This window comes from Oratosquilla oratoria, chromosome 4 (genome assembly GCF_046742065.1).
Source record: "Oratosquilla oratoria isolate Oo_2021 chromosome 4, ASM4674206v1, whole genome shotgun sequence".
NCBI classification, from domain to species: domain Eukaryota; kingdom Metazoa; phylum Arthropoda; class Malacostraca; order Stomatopoda; family Squillidae; genus Oratosquilla; species Oratosquilla oratoria.
Window position 1 is genome coordinate 28,462,525 of NC_134780.1, and position 16,258 is coordinate 28,478,782.

Genomic DNA, 16,258 nt, shown 5'->3' on the forward strand with positions numbered 1-16,258 from the left:
TTTTATACTCCATAATTTGTTTAATCTATCCACATTGCCATGCTGGCAAAAGAAATATGCAGGCAGTGTAATCTTCAATATTATGTAGTCATAAAGTGAATTTTTTTAATTTGATGAACATGGTATTTTGTTTGAAAGCAAAATATATGCACTTACAAGTCATCCCACACTTTCAGGGTGAAGAGGAAACTGCCAAAGAATTGGTTCAGATGATGGAAAGTGCAGAGAGTGAGTACCAGACAGCAATCAGTGAAAACTACCAAACTATGTCAGACACAACCTTTAAGGCACTTCGACGTCAGCTGCCTGTCACCCGCACGAAGATTGACTGGAACAAGATAGTGTCATATTCAGTGGGTAAGGAGCTGAAGAAGCAATAATAGTGCCTCCCTGGCCTATGGGTCAAATAGCAAGAAACAAGTGCACACCAATGGATGATATGATTCTGGTGATTCCTCATTGTAGCAAGGACAGGGACAGCTTTCCTCTATATCATCATCATCACTAGACTTGTCTTGCTTCTCTAATGCTTATCCTCAACAGAGATGGGAGTGTCCTGTGGAATCATCCCCATCACTTGTATGTAGACACTGGACACCAGGTGTGTACTGTTCTACTCTGATGTGTTATGGACATGTGTTGTTGACATTTTTATGACTTGCAATTGAGTCTGTCTCCCTGCAATGTATAGCATGTCCTTATCACTGTGTTGGGACTTGGTCCGAACTTGAGAGAGACTCAGTTGCTTGCAGCCTGATAGAGTTGATTATATGAAAATATCACATATTTATCAAATCAGTTAAAACTACTGTTTTCCAATATGATTTTCAATGTTTTGCTTACCTGCGTATTAAATAGAAAATGAATTATGTTCAAGTGTTACTTTCTCCCAAGCAAAGCAAGACAGTGATTGGAGACGGCTGTGCCCAAACTAGTTTGTGTATGGCAGGAGGCCTGGAATCATTTCCGGTTGTGGTAGCCTAGTGGGCAGCACCTTCTCCCCTCCCTTCACAATAATCTTTCAAAAATATTTAGATTACTTATTATTTCCATATGCTTTACATCTTTGTTAGTGGTTTTGTTGTTAAAGCCAACCTCATTTTGTATGACGAAGACCAAAGCCTAGTGCAGCCTCCATTGAATTTAATTTTTACTTTTGACAGTCTTACCTAGGGATGGAAGCCCATTTCAGTAAGATGAGGGAGGCGAGGTTGTGCTGCCAAGGTTATTGTCAGCACAAGATGGAACAGCGCCATGTGATAGTAGTTGTAGCCAAGCCCTGGCCACACTTTATTTTTGCATCATGATGGTCATGGCTGGTCATGTCTTCAGATTAAGTGGGGAAGTGCAGGATTAAAATAATGATAATAACTAAATAACTTTCACTTTTGTAAATATGTCATATTGTGATATAAAGATAAAGAAGGCTTATTATTAGCAAAATACTAAATGAAAGAACATTTGAGTTCATATCAGCTTTCATTTGCAGTTGAAAAATGGCTTAGAATGATTCACATTTGCAACTGCTGTTCCTAAAGCTGCGGAGATCAGAGATCAGAGATCAGCAGCTCTCATTATGGCTATGCACTTTCTCAAGTAATGAAAGATTTAGTTTTCACCTGTTTGCTGTTACTTTGTGATTTCCACCAGTTTGTTTTTAATTGCTAAGTGTATAGCAGTACCATGCAGTGCACTTTGAAGCAACAGAGCTTTACATGATCACTGTGGTCTTGTGCTCTCCCATTCAGGCCACAAGGAATGACTCAGCAGCCAAATAACAAGTTCACTCCACACACCCTGAAAGACATCACCTTCAGGGGAGATTGGAAACATATATCTTTCTATCTTATCTTTATATCTCATTGGAGTGAAATTTAGGAGCACATTTGTAAATCACAAATACACCACTGTCTGACAGAGAAGTGCACATACATGTACACCCACACACATTTCAACTGCCAACTGCAATCCTCATCAATACACCTAACTGATGATAAATGTAGTTGGATTTTAAGACTTTTTTTTAATGGAAATGTATAAACACACACACATTTTCTTTCTTTTTGTTTTCTCTTACTCAAAAAAGAAAAAAAAATGGAGTTATATCAATTGTGGTGGTTTGTGGGCTAAACTTGTTATTTATTTGTACAATGAAGTCATCCCAATGATGCTGTGGCACAAGTTTGATTCCCCTGAGTTTGTGAGTGAAGGTGGAGGAGCCTGAGTGTGGGGTGGCATTTAGTACAAGACTTGGTGCCATGCTGGCCATTTGTCATCTCCCATTGCAATGCTGGCAGCAACTTGGCTCTAGCTCAAAATGAGGTTTCTCAAATTGTTTACTGGTACTATTGTAGGAGCTTTTTGCATAATATCAAAAGTTGCTGGATAAACACTGGATAAACACTTCCTAGGCACACCTTTTTCTTTAAGCTCCTAACCTTTGAAAACCCTCGTTAAGCAGATGTAATTGGAAAGCTTTAAGTTTGCAAGAATACCAAACCTCAGCACCTGTTTGAGTGTTTAGTAGAAGTTGCTGGGTCATTTGGCTGCTACTGTGACTGCTACAGCTGCCGAGGAACTGAAGGATAGTTTGGGGGAAGCTGTTGTTTGGATGCTGACAGGAGAGGTCAGACATTGCAGAGCCTCTCTAATGTGCTGGGCTATGTACTCACTAGCTTGACACTCCTCTCCATTTTGTAAAGGGAAAATGAAAATTAGGGTGGAAATGTTTAATACTTATGTGTTTTATTACCCTTAACATGTCTTTACTTTCAATAGAAAAACGGCTAACATCGTAGTTAAAATTATATACAACACCTTTCATTAACTGCATGAAACGAGGGTAAAAAACTGACTGGTCCCTCAACTCTTCTTTATATTACATATGGGCCTCATAATTAACAGATTGAGAGAAACCCATACTGGTACATGTTTTACATAATGTGGGCGACTCAAATGCTCCCCTTACTGAAAATGCAAGGTGAAACAGTGCATGCTTCATACAAGGTTATTTGTCAGATCATAAGATCTATGGCATTATTCAGCCCTTGTTTTCCATGAAGCAAAAGGGAGGGGGGGGGTTGCATCCTGTCTCTCTAACAATTCTGCCCAAATTAAAATTCGTCTAGTTCCAACTTGAATATCATCTTAATCTCCAATTACCATTCCTATATTTATATGTATGGTTCCAGTTTGGACTATGTCAACTTTAAGGCTATCCAAGAGTTCTCTGTAGAAAATGTTCAATAATTTTTTTCCTTTCTTCCTTTCTTTTCCCCCCAATTTTTCATGAAGCATTCATCCCTATTCAAGAGAACTTTCTCAATATTGTCCATCCACTTTAGTGACCTGAACGTTAATCACGTCATCTTTCTCTTCAGTCTTCCAATGTTGGTAGATGTAATACTTTCTCATTGTATGACTTACCAGGCTGGTTGCTACTCTGTAGTTTCTCAATCATATCTTTCACTTGTGTGGGGACCACACCACTGATTCATATTCCAGTTTTGAACAAATCTAGGACAAGTGTTGAGTGTAGTAGTTTCAGAGGGATCAGTTTGTTAAATGTAATTGGGAGGGTCATGATTTGAGAGTACTGGGAGAGGAATATAGGGAGTAATTGGTGAGAAAGTGTGGGTTTAGGACAGGTAGTGGTTGTGCAAGTCAGATTTTTATGGCAAGACACGTGAATATTTTTGGGTTATGGATTTGGAAAAGGCTCAAGACAGTAGACAGGAAGGCACTGTGGGAGGTATTGCAGATATATGGGATAGGAGGAAAGCTGTTCAGAGCAGTCAAGAGTTTTTACAATAGTAGTGGAACTCGTGTTAGAATCAGAAATGGAGAGTGAGTGGTTTGAGGTAAAGGTGGGACTTCACCAGGGATGTGTTATGTTGCCCTGGCAGTTCAATTTATACATGGGGTGGTGTGAGAGGTAAATACAAGGGGATTGGAGATGCAGCAGGATCAGAGAAGAGATTGAGGAAGTTAGAGACAGTTTGGGAAGGTGTGTGAAAAAAGGAAGTTTAAGATAAAAGTGGGAGCAAATTGGAAGCGAGTATTAAGGGAGAGACTGAAGGAAGTGGGTAGTTTTAAATACTTAGGATGTGAATGTGGTGGGAAAGGGAGGAGTGGAGGTAGAATGTAGACAAGCAAGTAAATGCCTTGGTGTATTAAAATGTGTAATGAGAAATAGACATTGGAAATTAATGCTAAGAGGAGATTGTATGGGGCAGGCACATGGAACATAAGTGAGAAATTTGAATGTGTTTGAGATGAGGTGCCTGAGAAGTATGATTGGGGGTTACTGGGCTGGACAGAGTGAGAAACAAGGAGAAGAATGGGGGTGGAAAGGGAGTTTGGAGATGGGGTTGATGAAAGAGTATTGGGATGGTTTGGACACATGGAAAGAATGAGTGAAGAAAGATTTACCCCACCCATCCAAGGATGAGATGGATGGGTGGGGTAAAGGATTGGAGAAGACAGAAGATTGGGGAGAATAGTTGTGTATGGATGATGCTGTGATGCATGAATGGGAATGGGTGGGGGGTGAGGGAGTATGTGTGAAAAGTGAATTGACACAGCCTGAAGGCCTCTTCACTTAATGAGCAACCCCTCCTCTCTGTCCCCTCATGCAGAAAAAGAAAAGACTGGGAGAAATGCCTTCAGGTTGCATCAAAATATCATTCACACAACCACTCCTTAACCTCCCCACTGCCCATCCACTCTTTAATATTTCAATGTTGGGAAACCCAATGCTATTAGTCTCCTTATGTGGTTTATCTGCCAGGCTGGGAAACACACTGGTTGTTGCTCTTTGTATCCTTTTGATCTTGCTATATTTCACTAAGTGGTGATCATACCACTGATGCATATTCCAGTCTTGGTGGTATTTCCCAGGATTGTGTTATGTCTCCATGGCTGTTCAATGTGTACATGGATGGAGTGGCACAGGAGGTAGACACGAGGGTGATGGGCAGAAGATTGGAGAGACTGGAGGGAAGTAGCAGGTGAACCAGTTGTCATTTGCTAATGACACTGCTCTTGTGGCTGGATCACAGAAGGGTCTGAGGCAATTTATGACAGAGAATAGGAAGGTATGCAAAAGGAGGAAGTTGCAAGTAAATGTGGGTAAAAATAAGGTGATGTGATGTACAAGAGCTGAGGGTGGTAAGTCTTAAAGGAGAAAGGTAGTGGATAATTTTGTATGTTTGGGGTCACATGTGTTGCAATGGAGTAGGAGTAGAGGTGAACTATTGAGCGAGGGAGGCAAATGTCATAGAGGAATGAAAAATGCCATGAGAAATAGATATCTGGGGTTAAATTAGTGACTACCATGACACTGGGGCAGCGACTTTAAATTTAAGAGGCAGGAAGGAAAACCTTGAATGTGTTTGAGAAGTATGGTGGGGGTTACAAGGATTGGTGACAAGATATCCAAGGCTTTAGCTGGGGCAGGAATAATGAAAGTTTCCAAGCTGCCTCTACCAAAGACAGGTTTTGTATACCAAGGAGAGGCAAGCAATTAGTTTGGTCCAGAAGAAACAAATGTACGAGGCAAGCTTGGTCTTTTGGGGTCACTGGATGAGTGCAAATCTTAGGGTCTGATGGAATTTCAAACTGCCCACTTCAAAGAATGTAGGCAGCAACTGGTAGACCAGATTTATAGTTCAATTGCACGTTCCTTAAAAGGTTTAGTATCACATACATATACAAATGGCTTTTTACCCCTTACAAGGGAGGTAGCCAAAAAGAAAAAGGCATAAAAACCATTCCTTAAAAGGTTAAGTATCACAGGATTGGAAAAGGGTTAACATGGCACCAATTCATACACAACCATCTATTCTGTCAGGTCTCTTGCAAGAGAGAGACCCATGACTACCATGTAACTGGCAAAAGACTCTGGACTGGCCCATAGGTCATTCAAGGAAGAAACATTCTCTGGGAAGAGCTAATGAGGTGCAGTGTATGAAGTGTTAAATGGCCTGTATGCAACTGTTACAGTTTCCAGTACAATCTTGGGCCAGTATCCAGTACACTAGTGAAATTATGTAAAAGGACTGAAAGAGAGTTGGATCAAACATCTTGAGTGTAGGTATATAAGATTGAGAGAATACAGAGGGTAGAAACCAAACTGGTCCCCAGCCTGGCAGATAAACCCTATGAGGAAATACTAATAACACTAGGTCTCCCAACATTGAAAGATTGAAGAGAGTGGTGACATGATTACATTATACAGGTCACTAAAGGGAATACATTACACTGACAGAAGAGATCTCTTCATTAAGAATAGGACTTTCAGAAGTCATATGAATAAATAATGGAAGACTACATGTCTAAACAGTGTGAAGAAATAGTTCCTCCATATACATACATATACCAATGGGTTTTTCATCCCCACCCACTCCACTCCCATTTACCACCCCTCCCTCTTTTCTTAGCTCCTAGTGTTTTCTATATACATGCATAAATACTTGGAATAGCTTAGGATGTGATATAGCCCAAGCTCAAACTATACATGAGTTCAAAGCTAAATATAATTGGAAATCAAGTTGGAACTGTACAATTTGAGGCTAGGTATGATAAATTGGATAGTAGGAGACAGGACCCAAGTTTTGCTCCTTTCCTGTATACTACAAAGGTATACATAAGAGTGAGCATCTCAATATTACAAATGTTACAATAAGTCACAGTTTCTCTCAGTCCTCTTCAATGGCTTTCTTTACTTCTTCCAGAAACTCGGGATTGGTATTGCGTAGCTTTAAAATATACTCTTGTATACACTCCTGTTCTGTATTATTTAACTCATCAAAGTTTTGCAGTAAAGTCACAACATCTTCCACAGCTAATGTGTCTACATCCTCCCCATCCTCCAATACAGTTATTGGTGTTGGTGATGGAGAGCTTCCTTGATGTGGGAGATCAGAATTTGCACAAACTGAAGTGACACTCACAGATGACAGTGACAACTGTGTAGAACGCTGTGAAGTTGATGGATGGGTGGAAACAGCTTGCAGTTCCTTAGATGTATGCAAATCCTCCCCTAATGGTATACTTTCAGTGATACATGGTTCATTTCTAACATTTTCATTGAATGTTGAGTATACCATCTCCACTTCAGGAGACTCCGATCTTTTGTTTGTTTCAACAGACTTATTTTGAGGCAAACTATGGGGGGATAATATTTCAGGCTCATTATCATCTGACAACACTTCACATTCAATTACATTTTCTGATGCCATAGCTACAGATTTTTCTCTTCTAAGACTGTCCCTACAAAACTCTACTTCCACGTTGTTCTTGCAAGGCATTGGAGATCTACTGCTGGGTATTTGTGAAGTTGAACTGGTTAAATCTTTCCTAATGCTAACGTTACTTTGATTTGACTCAAGACTTGATATATTCTTTTTTGGAGTTGTTTGTGGACTTCCTTGGGGAGAAGGCAAAAGAGATAGTAAAATTTGGAGATTTGCAGGAGAGTTCTGGGTTTGTTCCATTTCCTGGTCAACATTGCTCTGAGAAACTACTGTTTTCTGAGGTTGATCTTGTTTCTTGTCAGTCTTTGCCATGGAAGCTGATGCTTTCTGGGGTTGCAGCTCCTTGCTAGCACTTTTGGAAGGCAACTGAATTTCTGAACTTTTTGTACTGGATTTTTCTGTAGAAACGTCAATTTCAGTGTTTAGAGAACCATATTCTAAATCTTGAATACTTGAATTCTGGATGGATGGTTTGGATGAACATTTTGAGGGTGATAAACTTGATATTTTCAACTGTTCTGAACAAATATCTATTATAATACCTTTGATAACATCAGGGGATTTCCTTTCCTTTCCATGGTACTGGAAAATTAAATCTATAACATTTTTCATATACAATGTATCTTTCCCTAATAATGCTTTGGACAGAGCTGGTATGTCCAAATTTATGCAGTACATCTCTCTGCAAATCTCTTGTACACATTGTAACAGCTCATAGCCTTCTCTAATAGCTTGGCGTGTAGATTGCATTTGTTCTTGGGGAATTCTCCCTGACAGTAGCCATGTAGAAAGACGCCTTAAAGCCAACTCTAATAAACGCTGCACTTCTGGCTGTAGCAGTGGTCCCCATTTTTCCTTTGAATCAAAACTATGAATTACTCTAGTGTGTGCACTTTGATAACTACGGGATATGTGGGCAAGAATAACACCTACCTGTCCACTGTAGGGCCCTAGGAACTCCTTAAGTTTGTGCAATTGTTCCAAAACCCTAACAACCCACACCTTCTTGTTCTCTCTCTCTCTTTCTGAATCACTTGATACTTTATTAGGTTTACTTTTCTTCCTTTTGTTCCCTCCATCTTTCGTGTCTTTAACTTTGTGCTTATTGGTTGTAGGCATTTTCTGAGGCTGAGGTGGAGTAATTTTTTCTAGGCATAGCTTCTTATATGGGGGTTCACTAGGCTCTAAGTTTCTATTGTTTGCAACCTTACTGGTAATTGATTTAGACTTGTTTGAAATTCTGGTGCTATCCTGTTTTACACTTACTGCAGAAGTACTTCGAGAAGTTTGTGTATTCTCCTTACCATAACTTAACTTTTCTGCACCACACTTTTTGTCTTTAGTTGATCCTTCCTTTGATTTTTCAACTATATTATCTTGTTGCTCCAGCTCTTTCTGCTCAATCTCTTCATTACTTTTCTTTTGGGCTTCAGTGTTGAAAGAGTGGAATTTGATAACTATTTTCTTACTCTTTGGTGTGAAAGCCATCTGTATTGGAGTACGAAAACCATCATCTGTGAGCTCTACAGAGTTGTCATTCCTGTTCTCTTGGGTGGAAGAAGACTGGCTCACATTCTTCAAAATGCAGTTAGTTGTTTCCTCACATTCTTCTTTTTCATTTCCTTCATCATTCTTGGGTTCCTTCTCAGACTTTGTAGATGGTATCTCTTTATGTACAACTGATGTATTGGATGCTGTTGTTAAAGTTGTGCATGTGGCTGGAGTTAAATGTTCCATGGTGTTTTGTTTGGGTTTCATAGTCAGCGAAGTGACTGTACTTACAGCTGGAGGTTGTGGGGTGGTGTTTGTGGCTGGTGCTGCAGTTAGAAATTTACTTGTGGAAATGGCTGTTGTTGGTAGAGCTTTGGTAGTGGTAGTTGTGGTGGTGGTACGTGATGGTAAACATTTTGTACTTGTGGTTACTGATGTTGGTAGTGGAATCGCAGTGGTGATTGTTGCTGGTGTTGACTGTTTGGCAGCAGTGGTTGTTGTTGGTGTTGACTGTTTGGCAGCAGTGGTTGTTGCTTGTGTTTGTGCTGGTTTAGCAGTGGTTGTGCTTGATCTTGGTAAAAGTGTGGCACTAACACTGACTGGTGGTCTTGGAGATGGTTTGGCTGTAGTTGTGGTTGGTGGTCTTGGAGGTGGTTTGGCTGTAGTTGTGGTTGGTGGTCTTGGAGGTGGTTTGGCTGTAGTTGTGGTTGGTGGTCTTGATAGTTGTCTGGTAGTGGTGTTTGTGGCTGGTGCTGCAGTTAAAAATTTACTAGTGGGAACAGTTGTTGTTAGTAAAGCTTTGGCAGTAGTAGTTGTGGTGGTGGTACGTGATGGTAGGCATTTTGTACTTGTGGTTACTGGTGTTGGTAGTGGAATCGCAGTGGTGATTGTTGCTGGTGTTGACTGTTTGGCAACAGTGGTTGTTGCTGGTGTTTGTGCTGGTTTAGCAGTGGTTGTGCTTGATCTTGGTAAAGGCGTGGCACTAACAGTGACTGGTGGTCTTGGAAGTGGTTTGGCTGTAGTTGTGGTTGGTGGTGTTGGTATCAGTGGGGCTTTGGCAGTGGTGGTTGGTGTTGGTATCAGTGGGGCTTTGGCAGTGGTGGTTGGAGTTGGTATCAGTGGGACTTTGGCAGTGGTGGTTGGTGTCGGTATCAGTGGGGCTTTGGCAGTGGTGGTTGTTGGTGTTGGTATCAGTGGGGCTTTGGCAGTGGTGGTTGGTGTTGGTATCAGTGGGACTTTGGCAGTGGTGGTTGGTGTCGGTATCAGTGGGGCTTTGGCAGTGGTGGTTGTTGGTGTTGGTATCAGTGGGGCTTTGGCAGTGGTGGCTGGTGTTGGTAACAGTGGGGCTTTGGCAGTGGTGGCTGGTGTTGGTAACAGTGGGGCTTTGGCAGTGGTGGTTGGTGTCGGTATCAGTGGTGTTTTGTCAGTGGTGGTTGGTGTTGGTAACAGTGGTGCTTTGGCAGAGGTGGCTTTTGATGAAAATTTTTTGGTTTTAGTTTTTGAAAGGGATTTGGAGGTAGAGATATCTGCCAATAGGGGTCTGGCAGGTGTGGTGGTTGTCACTGACAGGGGTTTGGTGATGTTAACTGTTGGCTGGACTGTAGTGCTAGCAGTGTAAGTCACTGACAAAATCTTGATTAGGGCGGTTTCTTTTGTTGGTAGAGATTTGACGGTTGTGCTGGTTGTTGGTATAAATTTAGAGCTGGGTGGTAAGGGCTTCACTATTGGTATGGGTTTGTCTGTTTTGCTTAATGCTGCTATGGGTTTAGCGGTGAGTGACTGTGTCATAGTTGTTACTGGTTGTAAGGGTTTAGTGAGGGCTGTAATAGCTGGTAGAAGTTCAGTGGCAGTTGTGTTAGTTGCCACAGGTTTAACAATGGCTGTGGTGGTAGTGGGTGACAGAGATTTGGAGAAGGATGTAGAAGTGGTGACAGTGATAGTTGGCATAGATGAAACAGTTGGAAAGTGTGACGAGTTTGGCTCCAGTGCAGTGCTAAGGTTTGTGGTGTCTGATGAAGGAGTCATAGAAATGTGTGAAGTCTTGGCGGCTAGGTTTGCCATTTTTTCAGCAGATTCACACTGTGGTGTGTAGGCTAAGAGGGAAGTAGTCTTGAGTTTGTTTGGCGAGTTTACGGTAGTGGTTGAGGAGCTCTTCTTACTTGATGTACCTGTTTTCGTGATAGATACCTGAGAAACACACAATGTACTAGTGGTGGTGGGTTCTTCTGAGAACTTATGCACTGATGAGATACTGCTGACTTGTGATGATGGTATGGTATATACCTTGGATGTAGTTTTTCCGACTAATGGAATAGTCACAGGAGTGTGGTTTAACATGGGTGTAGAAGTCATGGCTACAGGTTTACAGGTGGCCGGGACAACCATTTGCTGTGCAAAGGGAACACCTTCTGACTGAGGTACACCAGCAGTGCTCGGTACCTGATCTACTTCACTTGTGGTTATTGAATGTCTAAAGGTAGTTATGGGTTGTGATGTGGTTAGTGCTTCTGGAAAAGATAGAGCTTGTCCTACATTGGTTTTTGTAGGTGATGGATCAGGCTTTGTGGGACTACTCTTTGTAGGGGTGGTACATACTTTAACTGTCTTAATTTTTACCATTATAGGTGCTCCTACATTTTTGTTTACACTGGGTTCAGTGGTAGTGTGTACCCTAGGCAAGTCAGTGGTAGTATTAGTAGTGGTTTCAATTGTTGTGATGGAAGTGCCCTGCATGGGTTTGTTCAATATACATGGTGCAGGGACAACATTAGATATGCAAGACTGAGTGGTTATTTTGAGTATGCTGGGAGTGACTGCAGAAGAAATTATGGTACTAGTTAATAGTTTTTCTTCAGTTTTGGAATTAGATAATTTTAGTGTGTTTGTATCTGGCTTGGACTTGGTTGTAGTGGCCACCGAGTTGGAAGCTGTGCTTTCTACAAAACTGGAAGCTGGTTTAGATGCTGCTGCAGTAGTGTTTGGTTTAGAAATGGGCAGTGTGGATATTTTTGAGTTAAGTGCACTTGTTTTGGCAGATAGTTCCGGTGTGGCTGGTTCTGTGATAGTTGTGTTTGTTACTAGTTTGGATGTTATCACTGGTGCCAATTCAGCTGTGGTTGTACTGATCTTTGGCTTGTATGTGTCAGTTACTGAAGTTGGTTCAGGTATGGTTTGAATAGAATTTGTTTTACATAAGAGGTTTCCTGGTTTTGGTGTTGCAGTTCTTGCTTTAGAGACATCAGACCTTGTTGTAGTTGAGATGGTAACTGGTTCAAGAATACCTATGATTCTATTTGGATTAGAGGTGGGCTTGTTGGGACTAGGGATGGTTACATTAGTACCTGATGCAATTGCAACAGGGGCAGTAGTTTGTGTAAATGTCGGGGTGACTGTAGTGGTTTTTAGTTCAGAAATGCATGTGACTATGGTGACAGTTGATTTAGCTGTAGCTGGGATAGTTCTAGATATCGTTGGTGGTCCGGTATTTGAAGGGGGAGACTTTAAGACAGATATTTCTGATAACATTGCAGTCTGTTTAGGTGTAGTGTCATGTTTAGATATGATTGTACTTGGAATTGAGTTACTTTGTTTTGATTTGGCTATAGTAGACTTGGGTGTGGTTGTAGTAATTGACAATTTAGATATATCTGTGTTTTCAGTAGTTCCTGCTTTATCCAGAGGGATATCTGGATCTGAGGTGGTTGTGGTGTTGGTCATTTCAGACAAGACTGGTTCAGAATTGAGTGTGGCAACAATATTTTCTTTAGATGTTGCAGGAGTAGTTTTAGTGATAGATTTACTCAACACTTCCATTTCAGATGTACACATGGTAGCAGTAGGTGTAATTTGTTGGACATTAAATTCTGACTCTTTGATCATGTGAACTTGGTTAGATTCCATTTTCTTTTGTTGGGAAATAACTTCAATCTTATCTTCTTTATCCATAACTACTCTATCTTCCATCTTGCTTGTGTTATCTATTGTTATTTTACTGATATTATTCAGTGACTTAACAGGTTTACCTTCTTCTGGTGCCATATCTTTTGAATTGTTCTCTGAAAAAAAAAGAATAATAAATAAATAAATAAATAATTGGATATATCTTCATCACAAGTGTGATTTTGTTAAACATAATGACAAAGACTTGCAAACTTAATTTTCCTTTAGCAGAGTGAAATAACTGATGACTTTTCATTCTAGTTGATGCTAGATCATTGAATTTAGTCCCAACTTCTCTTTCTTCAGTCTAGTCTTTAAAAGAATTTATGAAAATCTCATTACCAAGAACATTATGCAAAATCATACCACTAACAAACTAGTTTACACAAGTGCATGACTTGAATTGGTATTGTGACCAACAATTAGTGTTTACTACAGTAGTGGTGGTCCTGTGGGATAAAAGAAAATTAGAGAGAACCATTTCCCTGTTGCCCATCTTCAAAACTAACATCACCTCCATCTTGGGGCCATCTGGACCCATCCCAAGAGCTATAAATTTTGACTATTCTTTACCACATAAAGAGAGCTGATAACTGGTGAATACCCCCTCCTGTTAATTACTGAGATAGATAAGGCAACAGTGTGTGCAAATACTATTCAAGAATTTAGAACAAAATTGATGCAGAAAGATACAAAGACACGTCACTACGAGCATAGCTCCCTTCCCATATAATACAACTAAGTAAATACTTTAATATAACAGACATCCCACCCAGTCAGTGTTGATTGTTCATAATGGATACTAGCCACTCAAAAGGGCAAGAATAACAACTGTTGTAAAGTTGAAACCAACTCAACCACATGGTTAACAGACAAGTGGATGAAATGGAGAAAGTAAATTTAAGAGGTGGATGAATGGGGTCAAAAGAGGTTTGGATGCAAGTGACTATTGAGCAGGGAAGAAAAGATAGCAAATGATGTGAATGGAGACATTGTGAAATGATGATGCAGCCAGAAACAATATTCTCATCTGTTTCTTAAATAATTTTGAGTATATGAGGATGAGGGGGGTGCCATATAATAAAGTGATGGGGGCAAACTAGCTCTAGCTATTGAGTTCTGCTGTGGAAGTGGTGTACCTAGTGCACTGCATCTGACCCTTGTGGTATGACAAGGGAAAGGGATTACCTTTTTCACCCACAAGTTGTTGAGACTGGGTGTTAAACAGGGTCTGTTTATGTATAGTGTCCTTTGACTCTGCCACCTCTTCAAAAGGTGAAGAGGGCTTTTGTTGTAGGTATCTACTTAGTCGCAGTACATGAGGTTGGAGCTGTATTTACCTTATTGTACTATACAGGAGAGATGCCATGCTCATTGGGTCTCATCTCAGAATATATCCTGGATTTCCAATTACCATATGTAGACTTGAATTCGTGTATTGTTCCTGCTTGGAATTTATCCTTTAGGGCTACAGAGTAGGATGCCTAGTCTTATCATTCATCCCGTTTTAGTCAGCTTTTACGACCCATATGGGAAGACTCAGTGGCAGCATTCTTTCTCCCCTACCACAGGGTTATATGTGAATGATATTTTGGTGCAGCCCCAAGGGATTTCACAAAGTCTATGTTAATGCATACGGGGATGGAGATGGGTTTTTTTTTTTTTTTGCCAATTAAATGAAGCAGCATTGCAAGATGTGGGGATGACCTGTCATCCTGGAGCCAAGATGAAAGGGAAGGAGGGAGGGGAGGTGAATGGGGGTGGAATGGGTGGAGATGAAATAAGTGGGAGTGGAATTACGCCTTTTGATTTCGGCTACCTCCCTTGTAAGGGGGTAAAAGCCCTTGGTATATGTATGTATGCTCCAGCTTGAGCCCTTCTAAGCAATTCCAAGTATTTTTGTATTTATATGGAAACCTATTTCTTTGTATTCTTTAGAATTTATGGTTGTGTATTTATGCATTTATACAGAGACCTATTTCTTCACATTCTTTAAACTGCCTCCACTCCTAAAACTTTGCATTAAATTTGTTGTACTTATAATTTCAATTTGTTCCATAAGTCTAAGCATCTATGTAGAGAGCTATGCTTTCTAGCATCTTTCAAACAAGTTTCCTTTTCAATTTTCTGCTATGACCTCTTGTTGATCTTTCATATTCTGTCCATTCTTTCTCTATACCTTTCTCTAATCTAAATATTATCATGTCACATTTCTCTCTTCATTCTTGCGATGTTGATTTTTTTTTTCTTTATTCATATGTCTCGTCATTTAGACTTGGAATCATCTTGGCTGCAGCCCTGCATATTCTATTTTCCTTATTTTCTTGTATCTTTATGTGTTATGGATTGGCCCAGACAGTGGCTGCTTCACTCAGGGCATGCCTCATCCAAAGATTCAGGTCAAACAGCCCACATAATTTGCTCCCCAAATAAAGAGGAACCATCCATCCTGGCCAGAACAGACGACCAAAGAGGTGTGTAGCTAGTCCCAGAGGACACCTCAGTGCAACTATAGCATTGGTATATCATTCAGCCTTCCGAACTCCCCTCTCCAGGCCCTGAAGGGATACCATGCACAGCAAACACATGGGTTAGTGACCCATAACTGGGTTGGATAACCATTTACTCACAAGAGTTAATCTGTCTTTTTGATGGCTTCCTTTGTCCTCCGTCTGGGTATCCAACCCACCCTCCTCACTGGCAGGACCAGTGGGGGGGTGGGGAGTTGATTTAAATGCTGACAATCTGACCATGCAATAGGTACTAGGTTACATGGTACCAGTAAAAGGAAAGCCACCTATGAAGTTGGTTAACCACTTCTCATTGTTATGTCTGGCAGAATAATCTTTTTTTAGATGTAATACTGATTACATGTTATCATGCAGTTGTGAGTGCATGAGCATGCATCCAATACTTTAAGGACTAATGTGGGGTGTCCCTATGAACTGCAGCCAAAGATCATTTGTCTTTGTTAGAGTGTAATCTGTATTCACTGAGAAATTATGCTACATTTGTACTACCTTTGCTTCTGACCCAGGGCAGTGGACAGGGTGCAGGGATGACCCGTCATCTAGGTGCTAAGATGGGAGGGAGGGTGGAGGGGTGTGGAGTGTTTTCAGGGATAAAATGGGTGGGAATGATTTTATGCCTTTTCCTTTTTGGCTACCTCCCTTGTAAGGGGGAGAAAGCCTTGGTATATGTATGTATGTATGTACTACCACTCTCCCTCTTTTATGCTGTTCCCTTGAAAATTTCTTTCACCACTTGTATAACTACCTCTTTTTATCCCCTGTGGTAGGGGGAAAAGGTTTCTGCCATACTGATCCAATGAGAGTCATAAAAGGTGACTAAGTGGGACAGTGATGGGGCTAGGGATTCTGCTCTATGCTCATCCTACAAGAAGTCAAGAGATAAAATAGTCTGGGATAATTGCAACTAGAACCCTAAATTTAGTCCTTTAATGTGGGTGGTTGTGGTCTAGCTGGCAGAAGAGACTGGCAGTATGTGAGAGGTGACTTTGAGTTTAGTAGTGTGGCAGAAAGATTGTCAGGAGTAATAAGGGAGTGAGGGAG

The 16,258-nt window shown here is 40.7% G+C and overlaps 2 protein-coding genes across 4 annotated transcripts in view; one reads left to right on the top strand and one right to left on the bottom strand.

Annotated features, from left to right (window-relative positions):
• The window catches only part of cpa (F-actin-capping protein subunit alpha), a 33,062-nt gene extending 30,327 nt beyond the window's left edge, over window positions 1–2,735 (top strand). The window contains exon 6 of the mRNA XM_076183780.1: window positions 177–2,735. Within this exon, the coding sequence (XP_076039895.1) occupies window positions 177–380 (204 nt within the window). The 3' untranslated portion in view covers window positions 381–2,735. The remainder of the gene's footprint in view (window positions 1–176) is intronic.
• Window positions 1,760–16,258, bottom strand: part of LOC143024715 (uncharacterized) — a 54,307-nt gene continuing 39,808 nt past the window's right edge. For all 3 annotated transcript variants that reach the window (XM_076183777.1, XM_076183778.1, XM_076183779.1), the window contains one exon: window positions 1,760–12,802. In XM_076183777.1, coding sequence (XP_076039892.1) covers window positions 6,699–12,802 — 6,104 coding nt within the window. In that variant the 3' untranslated portion in view covers window positions 1,760–6,698. The remainder of the gene's footprint in view (window positions 12,803–16,258) is intronic.